Here is a 27,843-nt window from a genome sequence, read left to right as displayed (position 1 = left end):
GACGTTATGATGATGATAATGGTGATGGTGGTGGTGGTGATGATGATGATGATGATGATATGATGACCAGCAAAATAAATTCTATGGAAATAAAACAATGAAACCAACCAATAAAAAGAATACAGATGTTTATTGTTCTTGTTGTTTCTTCTTTTTTTTTAATGATTCTGATGAAAAGATCAATGAAGAAAAGAGGAGTGGGGAGATGTGCATTTTATCATATCACCAGAGGAAAAAGGAGTCTGTCGCTTGATATGATAAATGAAGAGGGTTCTAGTGATGGTGGGCTCTTCTATAACAATAATAATTGTTTCTAGTTCAGGCACAAGGCCAACAATTTGGGGTCAGAGGCATACAGTTGATTAAATCAGTCCCAATATTTTGAGTGGTATTAGTTTAATTTATTGACCCCAGAAGAATGAAAGGCAGAGGTGATCTCAGCCAAATTCAAACTCAGGAATGTAGAGAGCCATAAATACCACAAGGTAGATTTTTTTTTTCCAGCACTCTTCCAATTCTGCTGTCAACTGTTATTTTGTCCAGCACTTTCCAAACTCATAATAATAATGACTGTCTCTAATATTGGAACATGGAGGAGGGAGCTAGCTGATTAAATCAACTCAGTACTTGACTGGACCATTATCTTATTAACCCCTAAAGGATGAAAGGCAAAAACTGACCTTACACAAGATTTGTGCTCACAAAGTAAACAGCCAGAAGAAATATCTTAAGGTATTTTGTCCAATAATAATATTAATAATAATAATAATAATAATCCTTTCTACTATAGGCATAAGGCCTGAAATTTTGGGGGAGTGGGCTAGTCAATCACATCGACTTAATTTACCAATCCTGAAAAGATGAAAGGTAAAGTCGACCTCGGCAGAATTTGAACTCAGAAAGCAGCAGCCGATGAAATACAGCTAAGCATTTCACCTGGCATGCTAACGATTCAGCCAGCTCGCCACCTTAATAATAACAATAATAATGATGATGATGATAATAATAAATGCCCTAATGCAGTCCCAGGCAGTGGCTCTCATGGTTTCTGATCCTAACTGATTGGAAGTGTTATCATGTATATGTTTTGTCTAATATAGACTTACTTGTCAATTGTTTGGCCTTCACCAGTTGAGCATGTCCCTTAGTGGCTGATGATATGTGCATATTAGATCATGAGCAGGAGTAGTGGGGGAGCATCATAGCCACATGTTGAGAGGAATTCTTTTAGAGTTTGAATAATTCATCTCTGGAAACATGGGTGTTTCATTCAACATCCTTAAACAATCCTTATTCAGGGAGCTTTTGAGTGGGATGGGCCACTTGACATGAGGGAAATTCTAACTGGGCCCCACCTGCAAGGTCATGATCTGTTTATCTTGATATGAGATCACCATGTTGCATGTATTTGATTGTGATGCATGTACCTGGTGTACCCTTATGTGATGGATAGTCATGATGGCCATATTGGGCTTTGTATATTTAAGTCATTTTGATGGCATGCACTTATCTCACTCAATAATAATAATGGTTTAAAATTTTGGCACAAGGCCAGGAAGTTTGGGGGAGTGAATAAGTCGATTACATCGACACCAGTGCTCAACTGGTACTTATTTTATTAACACCAAAATTGAATTTCAACTCAGAACGCAAAGACTGATGAAATGCCACTAAGCATTCTGTCCAGCATGTTAACAATCCTGCCACTTCACCAATAATAATAATAATAATAATAATAATAATAATAATAATAATAATAGTTTCTAATTTAAGCATAAAGCCAGCAAATTTTGAGGGGAAGGGCATTAATTGGTTACATGAACCTCAGTACTTAACTGGTATTTTATTTTATAGACCCAAGAAAGATGAAAGACAAAGTTGACCTCAGAACATAAAGAATCAGAAATGTAATAATAATGATCACCGATGTAAATGAAGTGAAGTAGTTTCGGTTGAGAATTGAAACTGTGACACCAAATTTGGCTCTCTGAGAACTTAGCACTCACTACAGCATCTGCATAATGACAATGATAAGGATCGTGATCATGATATTGATAATGGTGGTGGAAGTGCTGTTGGTAATGGTAGGTCATCTGAACAGGTGAAGAGCCAATTTTACAATGGGAACAAGTACAGGGAATTAAATCCACCTTAACAATGACTGTGGTATGTATTTTGTGAATCTAGAGGGATGAAAACATGAAGGTGATGCTGCCAGGATTTGCTCTCAAGAATCAGAGACCATTAACTGGATACTGTAGAACATCTTGTCTAATGCTATGTCATCGACGACCATTTGCTTGCTACTCGGCTACAGACTTACTAAGGCTAAGCTAGGCTAAACCTTGAGGCCAATTTTGAAACATCTCACCCAGTCGGTCTGCACATCTCACTGTTACACCCTACCCTCTCCCACTCCACCCACCCCCATCAACACAACCAACATAACCATCCCGTAGCCCCTAGAGCCCAACAAACACCCACTCGTCCATTGCTGTGGTTCTCATTCATAAAGATGTTGATAAAGCTCTTGTCCAAGTCGGATATAATTCTCTTTCTCTTCAGCTGTCATCTGGGTCACCATGTTGTCGGTAACTTCATGTAGAGGAACACGCATGTCTCCGATGCAAACCATGGGCACCTCCTCTTCTTCCTCCTCCTCTCCACTGTCCATCTCCTCTACACCTACAATACAAGACAAAAAAAAATTACTTGATGAAAACATTTCAGATTCAATACCAAAAATAACAAAGAAAATTTTTTTATTCATGCACAGGCACAGGCATGACTGTGTGGTAAGAAGCTTGCTTATCAACCACATAGTTCCAGGTTCAGTCCCACTGCGTGGCACCTTGGGCAAGTGTCTTCTACTATAACCTTGGACCAACTAAAGCCTTGAGTGAATTTGGTAGATGGAAACTAAAAGAAGCCCCCACTGCTTGACAACTAGTGTTGGTGTGTTTGAATCCCTGTAATTTAGCAGTTCAGCAAAAATGAGTGATAGAATAAGTAGGAGGCTTAACAAAAAAAAAGCACTGGGGTCAATTCATTCACTGGACTAAAAAAATTCAAGGCAGTGCCGCAGCATGGCCAAAGTCTAATGAGTGAAACAAGTAAAAGATTAAAGACAAAAAAAAAAAAAAAATTTTTTTTAAAAATAAGATTATGTAATTTCCAAGCTTTACTCAAAGACATTAGAAGCATATATGATGATTTGGTTCCTGCTAAGATCTGAACTCAGGTCAAGCACCTTGCTATACTGCAAACATCACAAAATCAAATTAAAATAAGAGGAAGAATGTTTACAAAATATATTCATAGGGTCAATATATGATCCCAATCAATAATGGATTTGCATTATATTTCTTTTATCTTACTAATTATATCTTAGATGCATTTAATAATAGCATTTTTAATTATTAGTTTCATTTGTAATTACTTCTGACATTTATATTTTATGTCACCAACACTTTTCCTTTTTTTAGTGGCAATAAACAGGAGAGAAACTACAATACCAGATGTAGGAAATAGGTTATTTAATTTGGTTAGCTCAAACCAAACTGATTAAAACTAGGAAGTGTCCATATGTGCATTAGCACCGGTTTTGTCAATCAATCAACCATTTGTTTTGTAAAATGGTTGACTGATGAAACAGATGTTACTGTATATATGGAAAACTCGAATTTCAATTGGGTTGATTTCAGTTAATCAAATTAACTTCATATAAATGGATCAGAGATGAAAGACATACTGGAGGAAGAGGAGACAGAAGAGACAGACACTGAAATGGCTACAAAACTGACAAAAAGTCCAGAGATGTATTAATTAATACATATGACATGACAGGGGAAGAGATAGAAAAGCATAACATAGAGAACACAGGGGAAGTTCACACAGGACAACATACTGAGAGAGACAAACAAGATCTGTAGCTGGTACAAGGTCTCAGTATTAAAAAAAAAAAAGAAAAAAGGGGGATGACATGGTGGTGGAATAGTTATGTAGATACAGCCATAAAAACTAAGAGATGGGCCTGGGAACACTGGAAGAAAAGAGTCAGCAAATAGTAAAATCAAGTAGCATGAAGAGAAACCCAAAGTAAGGAGTTTATTCTTATTCTTTTACTTGTTTCAGTCATTTGACAGTGCCATGCTGGAGCACTGCCTCTAGTCGAACAAATCAACCCCAGGGCTTATTCTTTGTAAGCCTACTACTTATTCTATCGGTCTCTTTTGCCAAACCACTAAGTTACAAGAACATAAACACACCAACATCGGCTGTCACACATATATATATATGACACATATATATATATACATGTATGTATATATATATATATATATTTACCCTACAGTGTCATTCTGAACATAAACAATCTCATAATGGAGATCTCAAGAGCTATGAGATAATGCATAATTAATTCAAAACAATGTGAATAAATAAATATTAAATTTGACAGAGTAATCATAGTGTTAATTATAGCCATCCACTGTTTTTCTCTTATTTGCAAAGTATGATTCGAACACGGAATGTTCTTTGAAAATTAATTAAAACACTGACTGTTAATTACCATTATACAAAACCAGCCAAGTATGAAGATTAATAGATTCAGTATGCAGTATATTTGTGTTAAAAACATTATTACTGGGAAATGAAACACTTCAAGTTGTTGCTAGTATGGCTAATAGATATTGAACCTCCTGTGGCAGTAAGGAACATTTTTAGACCCTCATCAATATTCCTTTAACCCTGGTTTCTATGATACTAAGAAGAAACAAATGTGTTTTTTGTTTGTATTTTATTAATTTCTTAATTTCTTAATTTTTACGTGCCGGTGGCACGTAAAAAGCACCATCCGATTGTGGCCGTTGCCAGCCTCGCCTGGCCTCCGTGCCGGTGGCACGTAAAACGCACCCACTACACTCATGGAGTGGTTGGCATTAGGAAGGGCATCCAGCCGTAGAAACATTGCCAGATCAGACTGGGCCTGGTGCAGCCTTCTGGCCTCCCAGACCCCAGTTGCATCGTCCAACCCATGCCAGCATGGAAAGCGGACGCTAAACGATGATGATGATGTATGTATACGATATGAGCTTCTTTCAGTTCCCATCAACCAAATCCACTCACAAGGCTTTGGTCAGACCAAGGCGAAAGGAGAAGATACTTGCCCAAAGTGCCACACAGTGGGACTGAACCCGGAACCATGCGGTAGGGAAGCAAGTTTGTTACTACACAGCCATGCCTGCACCTAGTTTTCTATTTTATGAAGATCAGAGGCACAAGATATTGAGAATTGAACCCAGGACCATGTGGTTGGTAAGCAAGCTACTTACTACACAGCCACTCCTGCACCTATATATATATTGGTGCTCCTGCACCTAAATATATATTGGTGCTCCGGCATGGCTAGAAAAAGTATAAAAAATATACAACATCCAAGTGTGTGGTCATGTTAAATGTGTAATACATACAACATGTCTATGTATACACACATACGCTTACTGCAATGTAAATACTCACACATGAACACAGATATACACATATAGGTACAAACACACACTACAGTCTATACACATACACACACAGACATGTATTGGTACAAAATGCATATTGTAATATAGACACACACACACACACACACATACAATGACACCAAACACACTCTACAGTATACAGACACACATACAAGGTACCAAACACACACATACACACACACATAAATGGCACCAAACACACACACACACATATAAATGGTACCAAACACACTCTATAATATAGACACACACACACACACATACTACAGTACAGACTCATACATGTATACACATCTTAAACCCAACACACACATAACAAAAAAAAGGATTGAGTCGGCCAATAACAAATTGTTCCATCGTCATCATCACCGTAATCACCATCATCACCATCATCATAATCACCACTATCATCATCCTCTTAATCAACCTATAAAGCCATGACCATCACTACTATTGTTGTCAATTGCTAATGACCATCACCAACACCATCATAAATCCTTACAGCTATGACTACCACCATCATCATCGCCATCGTCATCATCTTCGTCTTCATCCCCCTACAGCCATGCCCACCACCAACCACATAATCACCACTACCACATCAACCACAGCCGCCACATCAATAACCACAACCACCACATACCTGTCCATCAAATTACACAGACGGTTACATACGAAGGATCAAAGGATGGAAGAAAGTGAAGGGGAAGTAGGTTCACCCACCACCACCACCACCACCACCACCACACATACACACACACACACACACAAGCATACTGTCAAAACAGATTACAAAGCTGAACCCCTTTTTTAAGGTCCACTGGACCAGAACAGCAGTGGTGATGGTGGGGGGATGAGGTGAGGGTGAGGGAGTAATGCGGGCAGAAACAGACACATCATTGTGTTTTAGCAGTTTTGATGTGGATTGCATATGTTCAATGTTGTGCTTCATTGGCTGAAGATTCTACCACACACACACACACACACACACACATGCATTATGGTGGAAGTGCATAGAGTCTAATACATATTAGTTTATGTGAGATAAACAGGGACAGCATACCCTCCTGAGCCATGGTTTTGTTCCATCAGCTATCAGGGTGACTGTATATGTCAGTAGGTTAGAAAAGAAAAGAATTTAATGTCTCTGGTTGGTGGAGACGGTCAGCAATTGTTCCTCGTTGCATTGGTCAGGCAAGGGATGGGAGTCGATCCTGATTGAAATTCCCCAATATTTCAATGAGGACCCATCACACCCATCCCTTATCCATAACAGATAGTAGCCTATGTCTACACCAATTTACACAGCCTAGAGTCATTTAGTTCTTTTCTTTGAGTGCATGGATGGAGAGATGTAGATACATCTATACGGTATGTTGCATACATACATAGACATACATATATACGTTGGTTTCCAATTTTGGCACAAGACCAGTAGTTTCGGGGGGAAGGGCTAAGTCTAGTAAATCAACCCCAGTGCTCAACTGATATTTATTTTATCGACCCTGAAGGGATGAAAGGCAAAGTTAACCTTGGTGGAATTTGAACTCAGAACACAGAGATGGATGAACTGCTGCTAAGCATCTTGCCTGGCGTGCTAAAGATTCTGCCAGCTTGCTACCTTGACATGCATATATATTGACTGATGGTGTACACACACACATGCAGAGTTATATATAAATATGGGTTATCTCCATCATACACCCAAAAAACTTGGTTCTGGAGCAATCACTGCTCTTACCACCACTATCTCTACCTGCACTGTCAAATTTCAAGAATACTGAAACTGGGCAAAATCATAAAAATTCCAGAGACAGACCAAAACCAAAGTGAAGCATAGACCCATCACTCACCTATGCACACCCACTTTGGTATCACTAACCCACATAGGGTCCCTCGACAAACCATCACACAGATTGGAACACTATGATCAATTCCCATGCTATGCACAAACCTAACAGAGAGATGGCTTCCACAACGAAATACCATGACAACCATTGACATCAGCAAAGTGTTTTGAGTCTATTCCCCATTATTCACTCATGCAAAATATTCAGCACAACATAGTAGGTAGAGGGACTCCGAAAGGGGTCTCAGGGAGTAGCATCCCTGCCTTCCTGAGTTAGTTTTCCAACACATTTAAAAATCATGGTAGAGGCCTTGGTCTCAGAAACACACATGTCTAGAAACTGAGGTGGGGGATAAGCAAGGGCATACTCCCCATAGAAAATCTAGCTCCAAAAAAAAAGCCTCATGATAGCAAAGGAGAATGGGCACCAGCCAGCCCAAAGGTTAGGGTGGGCTGCACCTGCCTACTTTGGTTGCTGTGGCATTGAGGTAGATCCGGCCACCCCTATTAACAGGGACAAAACCTGGATTTAAAACACTGGATGATGATGATGATGATGAACATAAATGATTGCTACGAAGCTATGTATCAGACATTAATAGAATGAAATGATTGGGTATGTCTATTTGGGCACTAGTAGTATGGAACGGCCACCTGGACGGTGGAATTGTTTTGGGGACAGTACTTTTTGGCACTATAGGCAGATACACACACATGCACATATGTGAAGAAATATACACATACAGGTAGACAGATGAAGAGCCAGAGAGAAACGTTACTATTTATTAATTGAAACTGATCAACAGAAACACTTTCACTAGCTGTCATATATATAAAATGAAGGAGAAAACTAAACAAAGATTAGTTGTTAAGTTATTTAGTAGTTGGACAAGTTAGTTGTTATCTAAAATAAAAACAAAATTTTCATGGTGCCAAAGCAACCTGGAGACTAAGCATCTGATGTCAAATAGGTCAGCATTGCATCAGCTATACAAAATGGTCAGAACCAAAACAGCTACGCAAAAACATCCCGTATTCCAGACATTAAGTCATTGTAGGGTACAAGGATCACGCTGCTAGAACTTGCAAATTCTTCAATGGTGTATCATAGGTCTCCATCTTCTCACCAACAGTTTTCAACCAATATCTACATGACTTTCCACACTTCATCATCATCATCATCATCATCAACATTTAATGTCAGTTTTTCCATGTTGGCATGAGTTGGATGGCTTGACAGAAACTGGCATGACCATGGGCCATGCCAGATTCCACAGTCTGTTTTGGCATGATTTCTACAGCTGGATGTCCTTTCTAACACCAACCACTTTAGAGAGTGTACTGACAGCTCTTTACGTAGAACCAGCACCCACCTCACAAAAAACATAAAACCTAGTACACAGATGATATCACTTTCGCATCTGCTCTACTTATACATACAACTACTCCAACCCTATACCGATCACTGATAAACCTGCTTCTAAAACAACAGACTTAAAGCAGTACCTACCAAATCAAGTCATTCCTCTTACCAAACAATACCGGAGGATATCAAATACAACCAACCATTACACTTAAACACTTGAATGTACTATATGCAGAGAAAATAAAAATAGGTGTTACTCTTTTACTTGTTTCTGTCATTTGACTGTGGCCATACTGGAGCACCGCCTTTAGTCGAGCAAATCAACCCCAGGACTTATTCTTTGAAAGCCTAGTACGTATTCTATCAGTCTCTTTTGCCAATCTACTAAATTACAGGGATGTAAACACACCAGCAATATTGCGGGGGGAGGACATACACAGACACATAAACATATACACACACATACATATATATATATATAATGGGCTTCTTTCAGTTTCCATTTACCAAATCCACTCACAAGGCTTTGGTCAGCCAGAGGCTATATAAGAAGACACTTGCCCAAGATGCCACGCAGTAGGACTGAACCTGGAACCATGTGGCTGGTAAGCAAGCTACTTACCACACATGCGATTCCTTCACAATGTCCACAGCAAAGAAAAGGAAATGATGCAAAAACTTACTCATAGCAATCACAACAACTACATTTGCTCAATAGAAAGATACAATAGCAGTGGTGCCTATGTTTCACTTGTTCCAGTCATTGGACAGCAGCCATGCTGGGGCACCACTTTGGAGAGTTTTAGCTGAACTAATCATCCCCAGTACCATTTTTTGTTAATTCTGCTACTTATTCTATTTATCTCTTTTGCTGAACCACCAAGTTACTGGGATGGAAGGAAAGCAACAGCAGTTGTTAAGTGGTGGTGGGGTGGTGGTGGTGGGAGTCAAACACAGACATAAAGACACACACACATGCAAATATATATATGTGGTGGGCTTCCACACAGTTTCTATCTTCCAAAGTCACTCACAAGGTACTGATTGACCTAGGGGCTACATTGGAAGACACTTGCCCAAGGTGCCATGCAATGGGACTGAACCTGAAACCACAGGATTGTAAAGTAATCTTCTTAACCACACAGCCATGCTGGCAAACCAATATATCTGATGCATCAGGGGTTGTACCAGCCCTTACATGGGCCACCAATCTAACCATAACAAAAACAAACCAAAATATACTTAAAAAAAACAGAAAATACAACATAACTCAGTTCACAATATATTAGCTTGTACACAGATCACACCCTCATACCATCTCAAGTAGGGAACAAAAGTACTACAACTGAAAGAGCATCTGGATATGAGGACACGGATGGTTGCTGCAGTAAGCTTCAATGAACACAATCATGCCCCCACCCAGCAGCACCACTACTACTACTACTACTACTACTACTAAAACCACATGCACATAGAAATAGCAGCAGCAACATCAATGGCCTCACTTCCCTCTCCAACCTTACACACACAGTCCCAGGATGCACACTATCAGCATTATGTGCAGAGAAACAGCAACTGTTGTACTCTGCCCATGTCCACCTTGCCTATCTGTGTTGTGGATGACTTGAGGGCAATATGTGCAAACCATCACACTGTATTCCATACAATTCATCATGACATGCTAGAGTGTGCAGTACTGTTATCAACTGGACCAGTGATTCTCAACCATTTTTTATCTATGGTGCCCTTTGATTCCTATTTTACTTTACTGGACCCACATACCCATTCATCATCATCAAACGTCTGTTTTCCATGCTGGCATGGGTTAGATTGTTTGACTGGAACTAGTAAGCTGGAGAGCTACACCAGATTCCAGTCTGAACTTGGCTGGATTATTATATGGCTGAATGCCCTTCCTAACCCTAACCAACCATCCCAAGAGTGTAGTGGAGGCCTTTTATGTGTCACTGACACAGAAGCCATTACATGTCATCAGCACTGGCCACAACTACAATTTCAATCATCATTATTCAACGTCCACTTTCCGTGCTGGTATGGGTTGGACAGTTTGACTGAGGACTGGTAAGCCAGGAGGCTACACCAGGCTCCAATCCGATCAGGCAAGGCTTCTACAGCTGGATGCCCTTCCTAATGCTAAGCACTCCGAGAGTGTAGTGGGTGCTTTTTACATGCCACCAGCACAGGGGCCAGTCAGCAGCACTGGCATCGAACATGCTCAAATGGTGCTTTTTATGTGCTACTGATATGGGAGCCAGTCATGTTTTAAAATAATCCCTTTATAGTTTTATAATTAAATATCATTAAGAATTGTATTAAAAATTGTTAAAATATTTCGTGAACTGTTGAAATATAACACGCATATAAACTTAAACAATAAAATTTATATGGAGCCCCTAGGGTCATGTGGACCTCAGTTGAGAACCTCTGAGCTAGACAGAGACATGGCATATATAGGAAGATGGATATGAGGATTATGCCTTATGGTTTAGTCACAATGTACCATAGGACAGGTTGATCAGAAATAACCTGAGGCACAGCAGCAGCCATCCAAGAATTTGGACCTGGAGATCTCCATTTCCAGCAACTTCAAGGGCCACCTCCCAGTGGTGTCGGGTGTCAACGAAGAGCCCTCAACTACAACAGGATGACCAAAGTTTTTATTTTTTCAAGGTCTGGGGTCTCCCGCCCCTAAGCCCTAGACCATCACCTAATCACCCTTACCTGTCTTGTTGCTTAACAACAACAACCTGAACCCCCTAGGACTTCAAGTCACCCAACTGACAAAAGTTTCACCAGTTCTATACCAACTCATGAAAGGTTCTTCTTTGACTCCTTCCAGTTCTCCTAGGCTTGTCAGACTACATCCCTCACACAGCCAAAATCCATAATCAGGAAATACTTCAATCTTGATCACCTGCTGACCATTTAAAAAAGATTGAGATATACAATGAAGGCTAATAAGTGCAAGCGTTGCTGTGTGGTTGAGAAGCTTGCTTCCCAGCCATATGGTCTTAGGTTCAATCCCACTGTACAGCATGTTGGGCAAGTGCCTTCTGCTATAGCCCTAGGGGCAACCATACCGTTATGAGTGGATGGACAGACAGAAACTAAAAGAAGCCCATTGTGTGTGTGTGTGTCTGTCTGTCTCCGAGTCCGTGTCCTCGTCTAGATATCACATGTTGGTTGTAAATGAGCATCCCCATCATACAAATGAGATTGTTCATTTCCAGTCTTCCATAAAAGGACAATGTCTAGCCATGGGAAATATTATCTTGCTTGGAAACAGGTGAGGATTTGGTGACATAGAAAATCTGCCTCAACAAATTTCTGTCGAACTTATGGAAAGTAGTTGTTACATGACAGTGAATGAATGAAGTACTAGCCACAAATAGCAGATGGTGCTGTTGTTAGACACACGAAAATCCTGGAATACAAGGCCACCTGATTGATTACCAAAGATTCACTCACCAACATGCTACAATCTCAGCATGAGCCAATAGGGAAGCTTCTATGAGGTCGCTCACATAGCTAGAAATAGTAACAGAGTATCCCTCTATTAAATTTCACCCTACCATCTTACAAAAAAAAGGGACACAGAGGAGAGCATTGTCTATAGTACAGTATGTTTGAAATAATATCAATTTCAAATTTTGGCTCAGGGCCAGCAATTTCAGAGGAGGTGGGGGCAAGTCAATTACATCAACCCCAGCGCAAAGTTGATCTCAGCAGAATTTGAACTCAGAACATGAAGACTGGCAAAATGCTACTGGGCATTTTGTTCAGCATGCTAACGATTCTGCCAGTTTAATGTTTGAAGTAATATCTTAATAATCTTATTTCATCTGTCTTTATGTTCTGAGTTCAAATTCCGCTGAGGTCAACTTTGCCTTTCATCCTTTTGAGGTCAATAAATCAAGTACCAATTGCGTACCAGGGCCAATCTAATCGACTGGCCTCCTCCCCCAAAATTTTGGGCCTTGTACCTAGAGTAGAAAAGAATATTCTGCAATAACCTTAATGTTTGAAGTAAGATCAAGACAGTTATAGCTGGGTTAAATATTATTGCATACTGGTACACAAATATGCTGTGTCTTCTCTTGGCCTTTTCTACTGCTACAAAGGTATCTGTTCCTCTCAACTAGGCAACTGTACATCTCTACCTCCTCCTGTCACTCTTCTCTCTCTCTTTTCTTGTCACCTTTCCACTTCCCCTTCCCTTCCTCTTCCTGTCACTGCTTCTTGTGTATTTCCTTCTCCTCCTCTCCCTCCTCTTCTTGTCACTTCTGTATCTCCTCCTTCAAGCCTACACTAAGAACTACCCCCTCCTCCAATCCTTGGCTCACATCACTACATCACCTCATCACCACACTATCCACCAACACATCTCACCTCACCTCACAACAGCAGACATCACATCTTACAACCAGGCCACACAACACAACACAACACAACAAACCAATGAAAGAAAAAAAAGCACTACAGGGTTACTCGAATGGCTAGAAACAGCAACCAAACAGCCCTTAAATTACATAAACTATACAAGTACACTTTGGAAAATGTGGTACTGGGTTCTTTACACATGGGGAAAAGACAAGATGGTCACCATTGGAATGTCTTTGATCACAGGTCTGCTCAATCAATATTGAACTGGGATTAAACAACAAGTACACTTCATCATGCCTCCCACCCCACCCCCAAAGCACTGCTAATATGCAGTACAAGCAACATGCCTCACCTCTCCACCCCTACCAATTAGCAAAACAAATACATAAGACAGTGGTGATGATGATGGGGCGGAGGGTGACAGTAGTAACTAACAGTGGCTGTGATGGGGAAGGTGGTGGCTGTGATGGTGAAGATGGTGATGGTGGTTGTGATGGTGAAGGTGGTGGTGGTGGTTGTGATGGTGAAGGTGGTGGTGGTGGTGATGGTGAAGGTGGTGGTGGTGGTGGTGGTGATGGTGAAGGTGGTGGTGGTGGTTGTGATGGTAAAGGTGGTGGTGGTGGTTGTGATGGTGAAGGTGGTGGTGGTGGTTGTGATGGTGAAGGTGTGGTGGTGGTGGTGTGGTGGTTGTGATGGTGAGGTGGTGGTTGTGATGGTGAAGGTGGTGGTGGTGGTTGTGATGGTGAAGGTGGTGGTGGGGTTGTGATGGTGAAGGTGGTGGTTGTGATGGTGAAGGTGTGGTGGTGGTTGTGATGGTGAAGGTGGTTGTGATGGTGAAGGTGGTGGTGGTGTTGTGATGGTGAAGGTGGTGGTGGTCGTTGTGATGGTGAAGTGGTGGTTGTGATGGTGAAGGTGGTGGTTGTGATGGTGAAGGTGGTGGTGGTGGTGGTGGATGGTGAAGGTGGTGGTGGTGGTGATGGTGAAGGTGGTGGTGGTTGGTGATGGTGAAGGTGGTGGTTGTGATGGTGAAGGTGGTGGTGGTTGTGATGGTGAAGGTGGTGGTGGTCGTTGTGATGGTGAAGGTGGTGGTGGTGGTTGTGATGGTGAAGGTGGTGGTTGTGATGGTGAAGGTGGTGGTGGTGGTTGTGATGGTGAAGGTGGTGGTGGTGGTCGTTGTGATGGTGAAGGTGGTGGTGGTGGTTGTGATGGTGAAGGTGGTGGTGGTGGTGATGGTGAAGGTGGTGGTGGTGGTGGTGGTGATGGTGAAGGTGGTGGTGGTGGTTGTGATGGTAAAGGTGGTGGTGGTGGTTGTGATGGTGAAGGTGGTGGTTGTGATGGTGAAGGTGGTGGTGGTGGTGGTGGTGGTGGTAATGGGTGTGTCCTAACTAATTGCTGGTCTTTTTGAAATGAACGCAACATTTAGGTACAATTGGTGCATTTACAGGGAGCAGGGGGGGGGAGAAGGAAGTGGGATTACACTGAACATCATTACCTCCCACCACATCTTTCTGTTATTATGGAGTGTGTGTGTGTGTAACTGACTGCGTGTGTTTGTATGTATGAGAGAAACTAACTTTATGCATGTGGATGTGTGTGTATGATGGACTGTTCATATATGTATTTGTACGTGTGACTGTATATTTGTATTTGTGTGACTCATTGTGTGTGTGTGTGTGACTATGTATGCTTGTAAGTCCATGTGTCTGGTTATATGCGTGCGTGTCTATGTCTGTGATTAAACTGTATGTCTGTACTTCTCAGTGTGTATGTGTGTCTGTGTATGTGTGAATGCATGTGCATGCCTGTCTGTATGTGTGTGAGTGATTATATGTGTGAATGTGTGTGTGTTTGTAAGGTAGAATATGTGTATATAGAATCTATGTCAACCTGTATATGTTTAATTAACACAAAGAGTGGGTGTGGCAGTGCCCATAATCCTTGCAGTGTGTGTGAGTGTGTGTGTGTGTATGTGTGTGTGTGTGTGTGTGAGTGTGTGCGTGTTTGTAGGAGGGAGTGGGGGAGTGAATTCTAACTAGTGAGGTTGACATATTTGATGTTCAGCCAATGTTTGATGTTTGTGGGGAAATATATAGACAAGGAAGGATTAAAGAGGGACGCAATCAGTAAAGATTGGATAGGTATGTAGAACAGTATTACTGGGGGGGGGAGGGTGAGATGCAGTAGGGCTGACTGCAGGAGAAGGTGGTGGGTGGTTAGGTACTTCAAAAGAACAGAGGATGTTGTAGCAGTTGAAGAAAAGACAGCCAAGGGAGCAGTGCAGGTATTAGGGTCTGTAATAACAGCAGAACCGTCTCATACATGTGAGCAACACTCCAATGTAGGCCTTGAATTTTGTAGTGTTCTTATTTGATTTGAGGCATGGCTGTGTGGTTGAAAAGTTTGTTTCCCAACTATGAGGTTTCAAGTTCAGTCCCACAGCATGGTACCTTGGGCAAGTGTCTTCTGCAACAGTGTCAGACTGACCAAAAGTCTTGTGAGTGGATTTGATAGACAAAAACCTACTTGCCTGGCCATGAGGAAATATTGTCTTGCGTGGAAACTGGTAAGAGTTGATGACAGAAAGGGCATTTAGCTGTAGAAAATCAGCCTCAGTAAATTCTGTCTGACTCATACAAGCACAGAAAAGTGGTCATTAAAATTATAATGACACCAATGGCCACCACTGCCACCACCATTACTGCCCTCACCATCATCATCTAAAAAATAAAAAAACTTGGTTTTCAGGGTGTGGTCTTTTGCAACTGAATTTTTTTTTCCTTTTACTTTATAGTGTCTGGGGAGAGTCATTCCGTTTTAACGCCTCGTTAATTAACACACCCACCAGTTAGATTTTCACTCATTCACTTATTTATTTTCTCTAAAATTTCTGTTGCTTCTTTTAAACTCTTGAACAGTTGTTGACTCTGTCCATTATCAGAGCTGCGTTCTTTTTGTTTGTTTGTGCACATGTGTGTGCGTCAATGTGCATATGTATACACATATGTATGTATGTACGTATGTGTATCTATGAGTATGTGTGTACGTGTGTGTGTGTGTATATATATATACTACATATGTGGGAAATTCTGTTTGTGGGTGTGTTTGTGGAGTGGTTAGGTAACTCCTACATCGTTTTATCGATTTTGATGAAACTTGGCATGTGAGTAGAAACTCATGTCTGGAAACCTCATGTTGAAAAAAAATCGATAATAGGGCTATATATATAAGGATCCTGGAAGGGATCCTTATATATAGCCAAGGGAAATAACATTCACTTTCCTAAATAATTTAGTAAAAATGAAATTGAGTATGCTTATTTCTTAGTATTTGAACTGTTAGAGTTATTTTCATAATTTACCCAGTACAACACTTAAACAAGCAAATAGTATTTTCCTAAACAATAGAACCACTTATTTTGGTTAGTGACTTATTCACGAATATATCAACATTAGCGCCTCTGAGGGTAATATTCTCTGGGAACGCAGAGTTATTTTCTTGTCAGAGTTATTTACTTTAATTGTTATTATCTCATACCTGATTAGCCTGTTATTATGTAACATGCTTCACAATTTTAGTATATATACCTTATTAGTATTTCCTATGTTCTATATACTCTGGGAATACATTAAAGCCCTTTTCGGGGCTACTTTATTTGAATTCTTACTATCAGGTAACTAATTTCATGTTATTACATAACTGACTTCACAATTTGGGTATTCAAAACCTATTGGAAATTTCTAAAAACAAGATCCTGTGTAAGACAGTTCGGTAATCTCCGTAAATGCACAAAAACCATTTTAAGGGCTACATATTTTGTTTTGTCATTATTGGATTAGCAAAACAATTATGAGAACGGAACCAAGGGATATTCCCCGCTTTCCTGGGAATTACCAGGTACATCAGCTAGTATATAAATATGTGTGTGTGTGTGTGTGTACATTTGTATGAATGTATTCTGCATATTCATGTTTGTGCTTGTGTGTGTGTGTGTATGTGTGTACTTGTCTATCCATATTACCTATCTACTTATCTATCAGTTTACTTACATATCCATTTACCTACTAATACATATATATATATATATATATATATATTCATCAAAGAATGGAGTGCAATACCTATCACCCTTCAGTTTCTCAGGCTTCAGACACTGATGACAAGAAGAGAGGAAATTATCCTCAGATTGGAGACCTGACTTGAATGTTTACAGCAAAATAATTTTCACTAAAGACACCTCAGAATCAGAAGGTGGGGTATTAAATCTGCCAACACCTGAGTACTTCTATATGTATAACAGCAGGCATGGCCGTGTAGTAAGATGTTTGCTTTGTAACAAAATGGATTAAGGTTCCACCTCATTGCATGGCACCTAATTGTAAGTGTCTTCTACTACAGCCTCAGGTCAACCAAAGCCTTTTGAGTGGAGCTAAAAGAAGCCCATCCTTTGCTTGTTTGTGTGTGTGTAGATATGTACATATATATTGATATACATACATATGTATGCATTTATGTGTGTATATATATATATATATATATGTGTGTGTGTGTGTGTGTGTGTGTGTGTGTTGTGTGTGTGTACACAGGAATGTATGCATGGATGGATGTTACTGTGTGTATGTGTGTGTGTCTCCCTGACTCGACATCATGTGATAGTTGTCAACAAGTGGCCCCTGTCATAGAAGCAGTGTTTTTGTTTCCAATCTCCCATGAAAACAAGTCCAGTTATGGGCAAATATTACCTAGCTGGAAAACAAGTGAGGGCTGGTGACAAGAAAGGGACTCAGGCATAGAAAATCTGCTTGGAAAAGTGAATATTAAAACAATGATCATGATGATGATGTATATCAATGTGTGTGTGACTGAACAACACACCAATATGGATTTACTTGTGGTTTACTGTGGCTGAAGTGTTTCAGGGATCTAAAAAGATATCTTAGTCTTTATGGTTACCCTGAGGGTTTTAACTCCATGTTGCCCCTCCCTTCAAGACGAGGGTAGGTGAGGTTGAACACTATTTCCATAATATGTGTAGTGGTTATGTATCAGTATTATTGAAGTACAGGACATGGTTGTTGTGTATTTGCCTTGTTGAAGTACAGGGAATGGTGGTTATGTATTTGCCCTGTCAAAGTACAGGTAATAGTTGTATATTTGTATTTTTGAAGTACATCATCATCGTTTAATGTCCGTTTTCCATGCTAGCATGGGTTGGACGGTTCAGCTGGGGTCTGGGAAGCCAGAAGGCTGCACCAGGCCCAGTCTGATCTGGCAGTGTTTCTACAGCGGATGCCCTTCCTAACGCCAACCACTCCCTGAGTGTAGTGGGTGCTTTTTACGTGCCACCTGCACAGGGGCCAGACGAGGCTGGCAACGACCACAATCGGATGGTGCTTTTTACGTGCCACCGGCACGGAGGCCAGTCGGGGTGGCGCTGGCAACGGCCACGTTTGGATGGTTCTCTTACGTGCCACCGGCACTGGTATCACAGCTACAATTTCAATTTCCATAAGACGGTTATGTATTTTCCCTGTTGAAGTACAGATGATGATTATTTATTTGTGTTGTTGAAGGACAAGATGTGGTTGTACTCTCATCCAAACAATGTTTTCAAATCATGGTAATCGGGTTGATGTTTAATTCCATGTCAGCCTTGATCCATGAGAACTATAATCAAAGGTATTATAATCAAAGACAATCCTGTCTTTTTAGGAGTATGTAGGACTATGTTTTCGAAGGTGTTCTGTCTTTATTTGAAATGTCAGAGCATGGTTTAAGGGAGATTTAGTTGCTACTTCTAGCAAGTTAAGCAATCATAGAGGAGCTAGCAAGCTGGCTTAGTTAATAGAGTGGTTGTTGGTGGTCATGATAGTGGTGGTAATGGCGGTAGTGGGGATAGCTGCAGTGAGTGTAGAAGTGGTAGGGGTGAGCAGTAGTAGTAGTAGTAGCAGCAGCAGCAGCAGTAGTAGTAGTAGTAGTAGTAGTAGTAGTAGTGGTGGTGGTGGTGGTGGTGGTGGTAGTGGTGGAGATGGTGATAATGGTGGTGATGGTAGTAGTATAGTGATAGTGTTTTGGGTGGTGGTGGTGGTAGTAGTAACAGTAGTAGCATTAGTGGTGGTGGTGATAACGGTGGTGATGGTAGTAGTATAGTGATAGTGGTTGTAGTAGTAGTAGCAGCAGCAGTAGTAGTTGTAGTAGCAGTAGTAGTTGTAGTGGTGGTGGTGGTGATAGTAGTAGTGGTGGTAATAGTACTAGTGGTGGTGGTGGTGATAGTACTAGTGGTGGTGGTGGTGATAGTAGTAGTGGTGGTAATAGTACTAGTGGTGGTGGTGGTGATAGTACTAGTGGTGGTGGTGGTGATAGTAGTAGTGGTATTACTAGTAGTAGTGGTGGTGGTGGTAGTGGTGGTGGTGGTGAAGGTTATAGAATGAGAAAGGAAGAAAGAGAGAGGAGCAGTGAGGTTGTGGGAGAGAGGTGAGGGAACAAAGTCAGAGTTTATGGGTGGAGAGGAGGTCTTTGAAAGCACTTTGAGTAATTACTTGTGTTTGCGTATGTGTGTGTGTCGGTGCGTGTGCATGATTGGATGTGTGAGAGTCGTTCTAAGTGTATGCAACTGTGTGTGTGTGTGTGTGTGTGTGATTGTGTATGTCAGTACGTGGTCGAGTCATTATGTATGCGTATGTGGTTGTGTCTATATTGTGAGCATGTAGCTTGGGTGAATGATTGTTTGTGTGCAGTTGCGCATATTTCTGTGTGTGCAGGTGTGTGTATGTGTGTAAAGTTGTAGGTGAAGGTTGCGTTTAATACATTGTGTGTATGTGTGTGTGTGTGTGGTGTGTGTGTGTGGTGTGTGTGTGTGTGTGTGTGTGTGTGTATTGAGATATGTGGAAAAAAAATGAATGCATTTATTTCTTCACTTTCTCAACATATGTGTGTATATATATATATATATATATATATATATATATATATATACACAAACACACGTGTGTGTATGTATTTATGTCATCAGTACTCACTTGTACTTCTATTATGCAATAACACCAGCAGCACCACCACCACCGCTGCCTTGCATATACATACATCGTACATGTGCACAACACACACACAGATAAATACAGATACATCACAAACAATATACTACACAGTAACACACGTACACACAAACATGCATATATATTCAACACTTCTACAATATACTACATGATGACATATATATATATATACACACACATATGGGCTATAACAATACTTAAACACACACACACACTCTCATACACATACACTTACACACACAACATCCTGCGCCCATCTTTCCATACTAAACCAAGTTTTGTTCTATAAATGAAGGGTTTAAGCAGGGTGGTGTGTGGGGTGGAATGTTTACTAGACACACCTCGCCCCCTTTGCCAACATCACTAGTATACAAATACTACTACCACCCCCACTACTACCACTACCACCGCTGCCACCACTGCCATGATGACCATCACCCACAACTGCAATATTACGACTATTACAGTAAGCGACACCAACACCACTATTACTACTGCTACTACTTTTGCCACTAACACCCCCACCAGCACTGCCACCGTTCTACTACTAATACTAATACTACTACCACTACTATTGCTGCTGCTGCTACTACTACTATTACTACTACAACCACTACCATTGCTGCTACAACTGCAACCATTACAATTACTACTGCTACTGCTTTAACAATCACCACCACCAATACTACATCCACTACTACTACTACAATCATCACTGCTGCTGCTGTTACCGTTATTACTACACTCAGAGTGCTACTACAATAAAGGCAAAGACACAAGTGACTGCAGTTATGGGTGTTGAACACGTATCACTGAACATCCCAGATGTTAGTACAAGCAGTGCAGACTGGAAGATGTTCTTATATTTCACAGCAGTTACTCATGTTTCACTATCTTTTATATACTGTTACATATCTTAAGTTACTACAATTAAAACATGGCCATTAAAAGCAGAGGCAAAAGTGGCTGAATTCCTTTCAAGCATTTGGCCTCATGGGAGGCAAAGTGGTTGAGTTCCTTTCAAGCATTGGGCCTCATGGCAGGCAAAGTGGTAGAGTTCCTTTCGAATGTTGGGCCTCACAGAGGCAATGACCAAGACCTCTGGCATTATACATGCTTGAGAAGACCTTTCAAGCCAAGCAAAATCAGTCATGGTAGATACCAGTGTCACATAAAATGGCACCTGTGCTGTAGCATGTAAAAGCACCCATTACACTCTTGGAGTGGTTGGTATTAGGAAGGGCATCCAACCATAGAAAACCATGCCAAATCAGACTGGAGCCTGGAGCAGTCTCCCAGCCCAGTCAAACCATCCAACCCATGCCCGCATGGACAACAGATGTTAAATGATGATGACAATGATGATGACACTGCTCTGTCAATAATAAACACAATTAGGTTTGTATGCATATACATCATTTAACATGTGTTTTCCATGCTGACATGTGTTGGACAGTTTAACAGGAGCTGACCAGCTGCTCAGGTTCTAATAGTTGGTTTTGGTATGGTTTCTATGACTGGCTGCTGTTCCTGACACATAAAAGGCACCCATACCAGTAACAAGTAAGAGGTACCTGTGCCAGTAGCACACAGAAATCGCCCTGTACACTCTGTAAAGTGGTTGGCATTAGGAAGGGCATCAAGCTATAGAAACCAAGCTAAGACTGATGACTGGAACCTCTTCCACCTCTCTCTCTTCACTGAGTTATCCTATTTCACTACTTCTCATTCTCTCATTATAAATATTTCAATAGACTTATTAAATGTAGCATTGAAATTATCATCACCGTCATCATCATCATTTTAGACACCATCAACATTATTATTATTACAATAATCACTCCCTGCCCCCATCTCACCCAATCCAACCATCCTCCTCATTCTCCCCTATTTTAGCTCACTATCCAAACATCCAAACTCCTCAGTATTATGGCCCTATGGAACTCTCTTCTTACTCTATTATTTTACCTCAAACTCTGAAAGTTCTGTCAAAAGCTACGGGCATTGTTCCTACTTCTCAGACTAAACAGGTCACACACATCTATAAATAGCAACAACAAATGTATTAACATCAACTGACCCCACTACAAGACTGGAACTTTCATTATATTGACCATAGTCACATTTGAACTCAGTAACTAAATATGCTTTTCTACTCTAGGTACAAGGCCCAAAATTTTTGGGGAGGGGGCCAGTCAATTAGATCAACTTCAGTACACAACTGACCCGAAAAGAATGAAAGGCAAAGTCAACCTCAGCAGAATTTGAACTCAGAACGTAAAGACAGACAAAATACCGATAAGCATTTCGCCCGCTGCCTTTCAGTAATTAAATATTGATAAAAAACACTGGTGCCATGTAAAAAAGCATCCAGTACACCATTCTGTAAAGTGGTTGGCATTAGGAAGGGCAACCAACTGTAGAAAACAAGCCAAAATAGACAGTAGAACCTGGTGTGGTCCCTAGCCTTGCTAGTTCCTGCCAAGTCATCCAACCCATGCCAGCATGGAAAATGGACATTAAATGTTGATGATGATGATGATGATGAAGTATCACGAATATAATGTAGTGTTTCTAGCACTTAGACACTCAGCTTTCAATGACACTTCTTCCAGTTATAGATCGGTGCCACAATGGAGCAGAAATGAAATGACTCTGCGCAGTTGTTCAAATGTTGATGAATTAGTAATGGCTGAGTGAACACGCACAGCCTCTTTTGGTGACAGCACTTTTTGACACTGGAGGCAAACACAATCATACACAGAAATATATACAGACAAATGGTAAGAATAAAAGAGAGAAAATAGAGACATAACAATTTATGAATTGAACACAATTGATGTAAAGGGTTCCCCTATCCTCATACACATAAAGAGAAACAGACTAACATAAACTGAGACAGGAGAGAATGACAGAAACATTAACCTTTTAGTGTTTAATCCTTCATGGGCGAGCAGAGTCCCTTGGGACACCAACAAATTTTAAAAGTTATGCATTTTTTAAAAGTTTACATTTTTTTTATTTAAATGATTTTTATATCGCATGACTTCTATTGTCAATAGTTTATGTTCTTTTATTTGTTTCAGTCATTTGACTGCAGCCATGCTGGAGCACCACCTTTAGTCAAACAAATCGACCCCCAGGACTTATTCTATCAGTCTTACAGCTTTGAAGTTTCAATGGTGTGATAGTTTATTCTTAGAATGTCAATGTAGGTTAGATGTGAGGGGCTAGATATGGCCAGTTTGAATGTAAAACATGTTGGATATTTGGGCTGGATATGGCCGGCTTAAACACCAAAGGGTTAAAATGGTGTGAATACATAAGCTTTACATTTGACAGAATAAAAGACCTACCCTTCAAATGTTGGGCGATATGCTGTGCTTAAGAAGACCTGTCAAGCCAAGTGAAATCATAGTCATGGCCGATACCAGTGCCACCTGACTGGCACCTGTGCCAGTAACACATAGAAAGCAGTGTTTGAGCATTGGACCTCACAGAGGCAGTGACAGGAGACTGAGATCCTTTGGTGATATGCTATGCTTGAGTAGAACTGTCAAGTGAGATTCTAGTTGTGGCTAATGCTAGTGTCACATCAATGGCACATAAAAAGCACCCACTACACACATGGAGTGGTTGGCATTAGGAAGGGCATCCAGCTGTAGAAACCTTGCCAAATTGGACTGGAACTTGGTGCAGCTCCCTGGCTTACCCATTTTTAGTCAAACCATCCAACCCATGCCAGTATGGAAAGCAGACATTAAATCATTTAACGACCATCATCCATACTGGCATGGGTTGGATGGTTTGACCAGAACTGGCAAGCTGATGGAGCTGCACCAGACTCCAATCTGAATTGGCATGATTTCTACAGCTGAATGCCCTCCCTAACGCCAACCACTCCGAGAGTGTAATGGGTGCTTTTATGTGCTACTGGCATGGATGCTGTTTGCATGACACCAGTATCTGCCACGACTGCAATTTTACTTCGCTTGATGGGTCGTCATCTCAAGCATGACATAATGTCAAAGGTCTCGGTCATTCATCAGTCTCCATGAGGCTGACGATGCTAAAAGGTTAAACTATTTGATATCAAATAAGTCAATGTCAAAGCAGCAACACCAAATAGGTGGCACCAAAACTTGTGCCAAAAACACCTTATACCTATAGTGGAAGTATTATTGTTGCTGTTATTTAGCTTCAGATCAGCCCTGAACAAACAGATCTCGGATGAATTGGTATTCCAACAATGACCATCTACACATTGTGTAACTAATACTGCAATATTCAATGTTGTTGTAGATGTTATTCTCTAAGATTGTAAGGCCTGGTGATATAAGAAGGGATTTGTGTGCTGTTTCTAGCGTGCCAAACTCCCATTTCAGCCCATGGTATTACTGTTGTCAGCATTGGCAAACAGTGGAATAACAAGCTTACTTGAATATGGTAGGGTAGGTGGGTGGGATGTACACATGAGAACGGTGACAGTAATACGATGATGATGATGACAATGACAATTGGTGATCATGACAGTGATGTAGAGGGTGGAAAAGATGGATGGTTGGTGGGTCAGATTGATAGTTGTAAGAGAAGAAATGAATAATGATGATGATGTTGATGATAATCAGTTGGTATTTGTGGTGGTGTTTGATGTGATTAAGGTAGTTATGATAGCCCATCATCACCACCACCACCACAACTACTTACACCACCAGCAAAACACCATCTTCACCACAGATACTAACCCTACCACCTGCCACATTGCCATCAGCATCATCTGTCATCATCATCATCATCAATAATATCACCAAAACTACCATTGTCACCACAACCACCACGGCAGCCTTCCTTCCGAAACTCTTTAAGACACAGAGTCAGTGGGACGATTGTAGCAAGGTAAGGATATGCAAGGTCTTCACTTTGATGATGAACCAGCTGTATGCAGCAGGGTGAGTGGGACCCATAGAGGTGTAACAGACAATGTAGGAAGTGGGGAAGGGGGTTGAAGAGTCTGGGGTGAAATGGAAGGTCAAACAAGGAAAGAGAAGGAAGAAAAGGAATGGAGTCTGAGGTGGAGTTGAAAATAATTCATGTGGATTAATTAAATAAGAAAGCAAAGTGACATCCTGGTGGTGGTAGTGGTGGATTGGTAATGGTAGGGGTGGGTTGGTGAGGGGAAAGGAGTAGAGAGTAGGGTAGGGTGGAGTGACAGTAGAGTGGTAGTGGTGATGAATGTGGTTGTAGAAGTGGTAGTTGTGGTGCCAGGGGTGATAGTAGATACATTTGTAAAAGTGCTAGTTGTACTGGTGATAGTGGTAGTAGTAGTGGTGGTGGTTGTGATATAGTGGTTGTGATGGTAGTGGTGGCATTGTCATACTGTTAAGAATGGTTGAGATAAATATGATGGTGGTGGTGGTGGTGGTAGTGGATTGTGGTGTGTAGTCAACATAAGTCAACATATTGATATACTGTTCCAACATAGCTATGTTGACACACACAGTCCCAACATTACTTATGTTCATACACACACACACACTCCCAATATCACCTTTGTTCACACAGTAACACACACAAGACTCCCAAAATCAGCAGTTCACATACACACCCACAGTCCTACTACCAGATATGTTCTCATACATACACAAATACACAGTCCCAGCATCACATATGCCCTCTCACACTATCCCAACAAAACTACATTCACACATACACACACACACACACACATACAGAGTTTCAGTATCACCATGACACCAGCACCTATTCTGGCACTGTTTTTCTATACATCACTGGTAGGGAGATGAATTGTTGCTGCCTCTAGTAGCCGAGTGTCCATCAAAGAAGAGATCAAGGAATGTTGAAATCACATGATCAGGTGGTCTTGGCACTGGAAGCAGTAGGAATTTATCTCTCTGCTAGCAATGTAAACAATAGTGTATTTTGCACCAAAAGCCAATATCAGAGTTTCTCTCATGGCGTCTACTGCAGTATAGTTTGTCCTAACAGAACATCCACTTTTAAGTGGGGGATAAATATTACCTCTCAGTTTTAATACAGCCTCTCTCACTAATACATAAGTATCACCTATGTTATCTCTCTCTCTCTCACACACACACAAATAGTCCCAATATTAACTATGTTCAAACACACACACACACATACACAAATATACACAGACATATACAGTTCCAGCATTACCTACATTTACACATCACCTGTGTTCTAGCACACAGCCTCAACAGCACAGATGTTCTCACACACACACACAGAACCCCAACAATAACTACATTCACACACACACACACACATTGTCTTACAACAACTTCCAATCTCTGTTTTACTGCTGTTATATCCAGTTTAATCTATTTCCTGATGACATTGGGTGAGACAGGGATCCTAGACTCCTTTTAAGTAGGATGTAGAGCAAGAAAACAGCTGGGAAACCTTCCTCTACCCCCACTCCACCGCCACTACCTATTTCCTAATATTCTTTCAATGACACCTGACCTTTGTTCTTGCCTCCTGGATTGAAAGGGGAGCTCAATGTAACAATATGGAGTTTCAAAGAGAGGTGTGGGAGGGTGACGGGGGGGGTGTAAGGGGGAAGTGAGGGTGGATGGGAGGGTCTATCAGCAGGGTAGGAGATTAACTACTAGAGGGCTAGCAGAGACAAAATTTGCCTTTATATGACTATCTACCCATTCACATCACCGTGGGGGGTAGGGATGTGAAGGTAGAAGGTTGTGTGTGTGTGTGCATGTGTTTGTGCATGTGTGTATGGAGGTAAAGTGAGAGGGGAAAACGGTTGCTGCCTCTCTTAGTTTTTCTCTCTCTCTCTCTCTTCCCTTTCCCTACCTCACACCCCGAAGACAAAAGTGAGAAACAGAGAGCAACACAACAAAAGAGAAGAAACAATTGGAAGACATGACAATGAAATATTATCTAGAGAGGTAGGGAGGAGGGGAGGATAGATTTGAGGGGGAGAGAGAGATAGGATGGTGTATCTAGATGAGATAGGCTACTGTGTGATATGTATGTGTATATATATATATATATATATCAACACTTCATAGAGACAAGGGGGAGGGAGAGAAGTAGGGATACAAACTGTGTGATGCAGAGAGCATGTACCTCAATGCTGACACTCTGTATGTGTGGGCATATAAACATACATGTGTGTGTGTATGTATGTGTGTGGTAGAGTGATAGTGTGACCTAAAATTAATGCCATTTATGACAAAGTTGTAGAACTGTTTAATAAATTTCAATGGGTAGGAGAGAGGGATATAAGAAAGGTCACAGAAATTGAATTTAATATTTTTTCAATTGCTCTACCAATAACAAACAGCAACAACAATAACAGCAATGATAATAATAATCCTTTCTATTATAGGTACAAGGCCTGAAATTTGGGGAAAGGAGCCAGCCGATTAGATCAACCCCAGTACACAACTGGTACTTAATTCATTGACCCCGAAAGGATGAAAGGCAAAGTCAACCTTGGCCGAATTTGAACTCAGAACGTAGTGATGGGCAAAATACCACTAAGCATCTCGTCCAGCATGCTAACAATTCTGCCAGCTCACCACCTTAATAATAAGAAGAATAAGAATAATAGCAACAGCACTCAGTGAGCGC

At 40.9% G+C, this 27,843-nt stretch overlaps 1 protein-coding gene across 1 annotated transcript in view; it reads right to left on the bottom strand.

Annotated features, from left to right (window-relative positions):
- Positions 1 to 1,798: 1,798 nt before the first annotated feature.
- LOC115232586 (general transcription factor IIE subunit 1) overlaps positions 1,799 to 27,843 on the bottom strand; it is a 46,400-nt gene continuing 20,355 nt past the window's right edge. The window contains exon 5 of the mRNA XM_029802550.2: positions 1,799 to 2,685. Within this exon, the coding sequence (XP_029658410.1) occupies positions 2,504 to 2,685 (182 nt within the window). The 3' untranslated portion in view covers positions 1,799 to 2,503. The remainder of the gene's footprint in view (positions 2,686 to 27,843) is intronic.

Source organism: Octopus sinensis, linkage group LG2, assembly GCF_006345805.1.
Source record: "Octopus sinensis linkage group LG2, ASM634580v1, whole genome shotgun sequence".
Lineage (NCBI taxonomy): Eukaryota > Metazoa > Mollusca > Cephalopoda > Octopoda > Octopodidae > Octopus > Octopus sinensis.
The sequence above is the reverse complement of the archived record's forward strand: the minus strand, read 5'-3'. Positions and strand labels throughout refer to the sequence as shown.